This window comes from Aplysia californica, unplaced genomic scaffold, assembly GCF_000002075.1.
Source record: "Aplysia californica isolate F4 #8 unplaced genomic scaffold, AplCal3.0 scaffold00118, whole genome shotgun sequence".
Taxonomy (NCBI): Eukaryota; Metazoa; Mollusca; class Gastropoda; order Aplysiida; family Aplysiidae; genus Aplysia; species Aplysia californica.
The window spans coordinates 1,448,656-1,456,928 of record NW_004797388.1 but is presented as its reverse complement, the minus strand read 5'-3'; the positions used below and the strand labels follow the sequence as shown (position 1 = coordinate 1,456,928).

The 8,273-nt window shown below is 42.3% G+C and overlaps 1 protein-coding gene across 1 annotated transcript in view; it reads left to right on the top strand.

Annotated features, from left to right (window-relative positions):
• The first annotated feature begins 5,024 nt into the window (after nt 1-5,024).
• The window catches only part of LOC101847647 (soma ferritin), a 16,345-nt gene continuing 13,096 nt past the window's right edge, over nt 5,025-8,273 (top strand). The window contains exon 1 of the mRNA XM_005095987.3: nt 5,025-5,390. Within this exon, the coding sequence (XP_005096044.1) occupies nt 5,292-5,390 (99 nt within the window). The 5' untranslated portion in view covers nt 5,025-5,291. The remainder of the gene's footprint in view (nt 5,391-8,273) is intronic.

Below are 8,273 nucleotides of genomic sequence, written 5' to 3'. Positions count from 1 at the left end.
TACTTGTTACACGAGTCAGTGAAAACAATCATGAGCCCTCTGCCACAAGTCAATGTTCAAGGGAAACAACCGATGGAAACGAATACGTCAAAACGGTTTCTTAAGAGTTACCAAACTTTGAGTTTGAGCTTTTTATCCTAATTTTATCTAAAACAAAGAGGAAGTTATTATGTTACACACAGTGGCGTCACGTGGGTTGCAGTCAATGTGGTGCATAATTGGAAAGTGGTCAAATGAGCAATAGGCTTACTAGCTACTATTAAAATTGTAATGAGTGGTTGGCGGGCACTCTGGTGTGGTCTGTTCTTTCTATTGCTTTCTGCGAGCCCCCCCCCTCTCTCTCTCTCTGTCTGTCTGTCTGTCTGTCTGTCTCTCTCTCTCTCTCTCTCTCTCTCTCTCTCTCTCTCTCTCTCTCTCTCTCTCTCTCCCTCTCTCTCTTTCTCTGTGTGTGTGTGTGTGTGTGTGTGTGTGTGTGTGTGTGTGTGTGTGTGTGTGTGTGTGTATGTATGTGTGTGTGTGTGTGTGTGTGTGTGTGTGTGTGAGTGTGATTCATCTAGATTTCTAGCCAGTTAGAATCTACAGGATAGACCGTAATCTACATCTATGGATATTTACAACTGTTGGAAAACTGTTTCTAGATCTAGATCTAGATGAAACCGCTTAAAAGCTGCAATTTTTAAGTGGAACAATACTAACAACTCACTATGCTCACAATCTGAGAAGATTAAAAAGATTTCTAATTACTTCGTGCAGCACCAACAACCGGACTCAATTTGAAGATTTACCTTTACAGGACTTTCTACACAATAGAGGGAAGCAACAGTTTCGATACCCATTCATCTTTGAGTTACCGTACACTCTAGTGTAGAAGATAGGCTAGCGGAAACTTGGATCAAATTTTTTGTTTGCACCAAATTAATTGGTGTTGCGAAGAGGAGTTTCATGCACCTTTCTTCTTGAGCGGGAAGAATGAAGCCTAGATTTCTCTACGGTGACGAAATTGCTTTGGGGCTAAGATTTTGCTTGCTCCCAGCAGACACTACCGCACGCCGCACGCGGTGCCACGAGCATAAACCATCCTCGCTGTCTGTCTCTTCACTGGCGCATCCAGAGGGTGACGGGTTGCAAGGATGTTGTAATGTCATAGATATAAACCACTACCTATTCGCAAGTAGTGTAAATCTAGATCAGTGGCTGGCTTAGAACAATTAGAAAAATAAGGGGGGTGGGGTGTAGGCCAGGGTTAGGTGGAGCGTGCAGAAGCCCTCTCTCGCAGCGAAACCATGGTCAATCTGCGCCGACTCTCACGCTGAAATCTAATTTTATAGTATAGAGAGCATTTGTATAGCGCAAATCCCCTCTCAACAGCAAGCTCTATGCACTTCACAATCTATACTATTACCCCAGCAGACCTTAGAGCATTCTGAAATAATCTCAACTTCCTGGGAAGCATACAGTGCAAGCAGCCATTTATAGGCGCTAAAACACTAACATACTGACAAGATCTTTCGCTGTCTATGGCCGGGTACCCATTCCCACCTGGGTGAAGTGAAGAAAATTCGTGTTAAGTGTCTTTCTCAAGGACACAACGTCGGGCCCGCGGCTCGAACCCCCGAACCCGGAACCTCACGATTACGAGTCCGGTAGACTAACCACCAGATAGGATTTTATTCTGAGGTCCTTGATATTAGGAAAGTCTGAAGATTTATTTTATGTTTTAAAACCCACTTATCTCATTAAGTCTATTACTGATGTCAAAATGTAGCTGTACTAGCGGTTCCATTAAAAAAAAATATATATATATAGTATCTGCTTAACTACAACGGTGAATAACTTCTCTGTTAAAGAAAGATGAAGGAAGGGGAGGGGGGGGGGGAGAGTTTGAGTCTCCTTTAATAGTACTCTACCTAGCATCTGCGTTTGTTGCCATTTTTTGTCCAAAAGTTGCCACAAAAAGTGGCAAAAGTTGCCCAAAAAAGTTGCCATTAGTTTTCCAGCTTTCAACTCTCTGTGACGACGATATAGCAATATGTTGATAGAGATAACTTAATCTAAAGCACCAGAATTTTTTGTGCTCTGTTTTAGCATCCAGAATATCATTTGTAGTCACCCAGAGGGTAAAAACATGAAAAATAAAGGTTTCACAACAGAACGAAATTAAAATTAGAACAGCTCGGAAAAATAACCACAAAAATTAACAAATTAAGGCGCGTGTCCACCTATCGGAAGATTGGCTGTTTTAACCCTAAACGTGTGTATTTCAAGAAAAAGTAGGCATACAGGATATTACATGTAAATTACGGAATTACACATAATTGAGGCGTACCAGTGTCAGTATTCGGTTTTGGGGGAGACACGCTCTAACATGACCTTGCCTCGCTTGCCCTCAATTTTGCCAGTGAGAGCTAGATGTTCAAGACCCGTATGTCTATTCAGGTGTCCCAAAAACTGCATTTGTCGTTTCTTGATTGTTTTTAACATTGAGCGTCCCACATGGGCTTCATCAAGCACTACCTCATTTGATTTCTTTTCCTTCCACGATACTCTTAGTCTTAGAAGTCTCCTAAGAAACCACAACGTCCATTACGCTGTATAAAAACAAAAGAAAAAAGAAAAAAGAGATCATCAGAAAAAAATTAAGAAAAATTAACACACGAACATATTAAAATACAACAAAGAGGGAAAAATAAAAGACAGCAATATAAATAGTTTGTAATGTAATGTACTTATATTCTCCGCATGAGAATAGATACACCTGGATGTCTTCAAATTTACCAAAATACCTGTCTAATATGTTATGAAGTAGCTTTGTTGTTTTGTCTTTTTTGAAAAATGCCAAAATCGCGACCGCGATTCGCGACAAACGCAGATGCTAGCTCTACCCGGATTAATCTAACATCTCCGCCTGAGATCCCATCGTTTATGATTCCGGTTCACTTAAGATTCCGTTGTTTAAAGAAAAAAAAAAAGAAACAACCCCCAAAAAACAACAAATTTTATTACAGAAAAATCACCCCTAAGATCCCACCCTGGAGTCTGAAGTTCCTGCATTTTAGATCATGTTTTACTGAACAAACAAAAAACAACTTCATGGATCATCCACACTCATACAATATACGATCACATCTCCGCTCTAAATTTTTCGAAGAGTGGTAAAATGTTCGCCTCCGGCGCAGAGGCATTACAATGAAAGGATTAGATCTACACCCAGGTGTGAACTATTCGACGCCTTTGATTTCTCTGAACATCGAACGACGGCAAGGCGGGATTTGGTAGGCAGGGTCAACAGGGCCGCATCAGATGGGATCACATCGAACTGTGATTTCATCGGTGCTTTTATTTCCCTGACCATCTATCAGGTGTGCATCTGAATTTGTTACACTGGGACTGTTCGATAGTAGCCTTTGTGTAACGTTGAGCCAGCCTTTCATTCTTCGAATTTTAATTGGTGCATATTTACAAAACAATGATGGGTTACGACCTGAATATGAGCGGTGATTTCGGTCAGAGTTGAAGGAAAGCAATATAAATACCTGACAGTAGGCAAAGGGGAGGAGCAATGAGTGAGATACCGCTTTGTTATTATTAATATGCTAATGAATCCAACGACACAAGCACAATTTATTAAGACTGTAGTATTTGCGCATCAATACAGTTTGTACATTTTTATCCCATTTTAAAAGACAAAGGATAGGCCTGCTGTATACTATTTATTATTACCTTTTCAATAGGGGGGGGGGGGGTGCACCTCTTGTAAAAAAAAGGGAAACAAAGATTACTGTGCTCAATCATTCATAGACAAAGGCGTCATTGTTTGCAATCAGTTAAAGCTGGTTTTGACTCTCTTTTGCTCTATAATGTTCTTGTGTGAAGGCCGTGGCCTATGCTTTCTAGACCTACGACAACGTCGTAGTCCTTTACGTTCACCGTTCGCCATAACACATGAAAGCTAGTAAGTAATATTAATGGCACTACCCTTGAATCATGCAATCATTGGGTCAAATTCAATACTTTGGAGTATGTTTTAATAACGAATCCTTTCAGCAGGATCTTAAAGTAAGCTTTACCAAGATTTACCCTCCTGTCTGTTTAGAATAATCTTCTATTACTCGGCAAGACAACTGGGTTGTTTTTTTTCTCCATCCCTACCCCTCCCCCACGTGGGCTATCCAACCCACCGTCTTTCTTGATTTTTAAACGACTGGTAGGCTAATTATACTGTGCCTCACGACTTGTCAACAGGCGGTCAAGACATCAAGTTCATAGACAGTTGTTATTAGACAGCCCCCCTCCCCTCCTTTCTCATTCTCTCTCTCTCTCTCCCCCTCTCTCTCTCTCTCTCTCTCTCTCTCTCTCTCTCTCTCTCTGTCTCTCTATCTCTCTGTCTTTCTCTCCTCTCTCTCTCTCTCTCTCTCTCTCTCTCTCTCTCTCTCACACACACACACACACACACACACACATACACACACATACACACACTCACACACTATTTCTCTCTCTCTCTCTCTCTCTCTCTCTCTCTCGTCTCTCTCTCTCTCTCTCTCTCACTCTCTCTCTCTCTCTCTCTCTCTCGTCTCTCTCTCTCTCTCTCTCTCACTCTCTCTCTCTCTCTCTCATCTCTCTTTCTCTTTCTTTTACTGCTTCTCTCTCCGTCTTACTCTCCCAGGGAAAACCCTGTATAATAACATACTTGTAAGAACTTTAGGGCCCCATAAACATTTTCATTTTTATTCTTTCTTTGTCATCATATGTTGAAGAATTTAGCAGCCAGCTCGATGGGGACGTACGTATAGATTCTAAATCTAATAAACACGTAAATTTTTTAATAATAATAAAAAATAATATCATTAATAATAATAATAATAATAATAATAATAATAATAATACAGCGCATGCACACAGACACACAGACACACACACACACAGACACACACACACACGCACACATGCTCGCTGCAGCTTCACCAAAAAAAAACAAACAAGGGAAATATCAAGATATCGAGAGTTCTTTCCCTTCTCTCTCTTTGTCGCGAACCGTATTGCTTGCTCTTGCTGTGCGTGTGTAGCGTCTGTGTTACATCAAGTGTGTATTGTGTAACTGCCGTCCGTCACTCATCCTGTCGTCAACCATCACGTGAAACAGCAGACAGAACACAGGGAACGTTGCGAGTTGTATCAAGAACCCAAATTTGGCGAGGGCTTGGAAGTACTTTTGAGTTCCTTTTGAAACTTACTTGAAGAGTTCCAACGAACAGCAACCAACAGAAAAAAAAACACACAGCACAGTGAAAATGTCTCTTGTTCGTCAAAACTATGCCGAGGAATGCGAGGCTGGCGTCAACCGTCAAATTAATCTTGAGCTCTATGCGAGTTACGTTTACTCCTCAATGGTGAGTTCTTATTTTCAATTTTTAATTGGCCTAAGTAATCATTTGCAATAGGAGGGTCTGGCTCTCGTGGACAAGAAGGTAGGCCTAGGCTGTGGTACTGTGGTGTTCCCTCGACCCTCAGTCAAAATAAAAAATTAAAGTAAATGTTCCCAGAGGCCAATTTTTTAGGCCTGTCTATTTTTTCAGAACTCTCGGGAAAATATACATGAACTGTATTTCTCCGAATGGTTTCAGTTCTTGGGATTCTTTGGTTATTTGCAACGCAGTGAATGCGGACTCGAGTCCGAATATGAAAAAATGTTATTCGGACTCTGATTCTTGTCCAGCATGACATCACTTCCGACTTCCTGTGACTCGTGAATCCGGCTTCCTGTCCTGCCTCACTCGTGACTTGCCTCAGGCTGGGTAGAGACCGGGATCACTTCGGGCAAAAAGGCGTTTTGTGCAGGAGCCGAGTTTTAATCTTATGATGAATTTGAGGCCGGCCTGAAAAGTTAGATCGCTTCTAATAAATGTTTATTTGTCAAGAGGTCATCAGAAGCAATTAAAGATGGCTCGTTAGCGTGTGTCGGGGTCGGATGGGCGGCCTGCACACGTGTGGCTGTGTGCGTGTCGGGGAGGGTGGTGGGAGGGGGGGAGGGCACTATCGGTCCGGGCTTTGAACGTCGCATACGCGTCAGTCTTTTTCCCCCCGGCAACTGATCATTATTACAATAATAAGCTAGTCTTGACGTAGATCTACGTAATGAATTGTGCACTGGTCTATGGAATCGAAAGTTGCCGTATGCTCAGCTCTACACAGCAACACAATTTTTTCTTGGTAAACAATCGATATGACACAGGCTTACTTGTGTATTTGAACGAATCGGTCTTCTTTTTTTTTTTACACAGCTCATAATATGCAGGTGCCAGGTGGTCTGCTAATCTTCAATTTTACCTTTTTCTACAACAAAGTGGGGAACGTGGGGGGGGGGGGGGGGGGCGTATCAATGAGGCGGGGGGCATTGGATCAGCAGATAAAGTGTGGGGGAAACTAAAAAATGGCGGAAAATTGGAAGCACTGAACGTTAGATCTATAGAACGAAGACACTTCCTTTTTTCCAGACCCGAGTCCGAATAACATTTTTTCATGTCCGAATAAGAAATTTTTTTATTCGGACTCTAGTCCGAATATGAAAATATGTTATTCGGACTCGATTCCGAATAACGACGGCCTATATTTGCAAATAGAGTTGCCCGCGTGTGTAGTGTGTTTGAGAGAGAGAGAGCGAGAGAATGTGCGTGGGTATAGTGTGTGTGTGTTTTTAGGCTTAAGTTGTGAACGGTGGGAGGGGATAGGGCGTGGGGGCGTGGAGGTATTTAAAAAAACATTTTGCTTTAAGGATGACTAAATGCAGAATAGGTTACTAAACTGCCAAAGTCGAGCCTTGTTTTCTTGCACGGCACTTTTAACCTTTGTTTAGACTGAGTGTCCACTGCCGGTTTCATTCCATCCCATGAGATGAAAGGAAAACAAAGGAGTAATCCTTGACCGATTGACCATTCGTCGCTTTTCCTTACTCTGAGCTCTGGCTCAGAGCTCGCCAGTGTAAGGGAAAACGACGAACTCTCAATTTCGCAACAAAACGCATTAATATGACACAAATGTATACACCTACCAAGATGTTTCAATTGCCCTATCTCACGTCCGGGCGCGACTTGTGTTAGCGTGTGGTGGCCCGTGAATACGAATGTAAACGAACGTTCCAGCGCTCTCGAGTTGAAAGCGTGCAATTTTGTCTGTGGGCAGTGTGTGTGTGTGTGTGTGTGAGAGAGAGAGAGAGAGAGAGAGAGAGAGAAGGTGGGGGGGGGGAAGAGAGAGGGAGAGAAAGGAGGACGGAGAGACGGACAGACAGAGACAGAGAAAAAATAGAGATACGGGGAGGGGGGGGGAGAAAGGAAAGAGAAAGGGGAGAGAGAGAGACGGACAGAAAGAGAGAGATAGGGTGTTTGTTATTACAATAAGAATTATAATTGATTCTCGTCATTTTCTCTCTGCGTCGGTACCCAGGCTAACCCAGTGCAATACAGTGATTGTTGTACACATTTTATGCCCTGTCTCATCTTCCGAATCCCACTTTCTGTTTCCAATCTTTCACCTCTTGTTTCCCATGTGCCGAATCCAATTTTCCTTATCTCATATCCCAACTTTGATTCTGTAAGGGCGCTTCATTTTCCTTCATCTCATGGGATGGAACACTTGAAGCTGGCCAAAATATTAAATATATATCATAGACCTGCATGTTTGCCGACAATCGTCTGAAATCCGACAATCGCGACCCGACCAGCGAGCCGGCCGATGCTATCGCTGCCAGCGACCCCTTTTTCTCCCGTCGGCTTTGTAGGCACTATCGTTTTTGTGCCGACGTCGGAGTTTCCGACATAATTGTCGGAACCTGAGTAGAAATGCGAATCTCTCTGTGCGAGTGTTCGGAATCGGATGCGGATTTCTCGTTCAAGGCCTCCTATTCCTATTCACTTGATCTTCTAGATCTAGATTCTAGATTTATTTAGATTACAGTAATTACTAGATCTAGATCTATATGGAGGATTCATATTCCAATTCTATTGTGTTATTGTATCAAAACCTATTAGATCTAGCAAAGTAGTATAGGCCATATTTAAATTATGCTCCTTTTTGTTTTGGAGGGGTTTTTTTTGGTGGTTTTTGGTTTTTTTCATTTTGGACTTGTGCTGGCTTTTTTTACATGAGAGCCGTTGCAGGTTCTTTTTTGGGGTAGGGTTTGGGTTAGGGTTAAATCTCTTCTTTATATTGTGTTTGTTGTGGGTGGTCGCTTGTTACTCGGAAGTCCTTCCTTTTATGACACCTACAAAAGCTCGGGG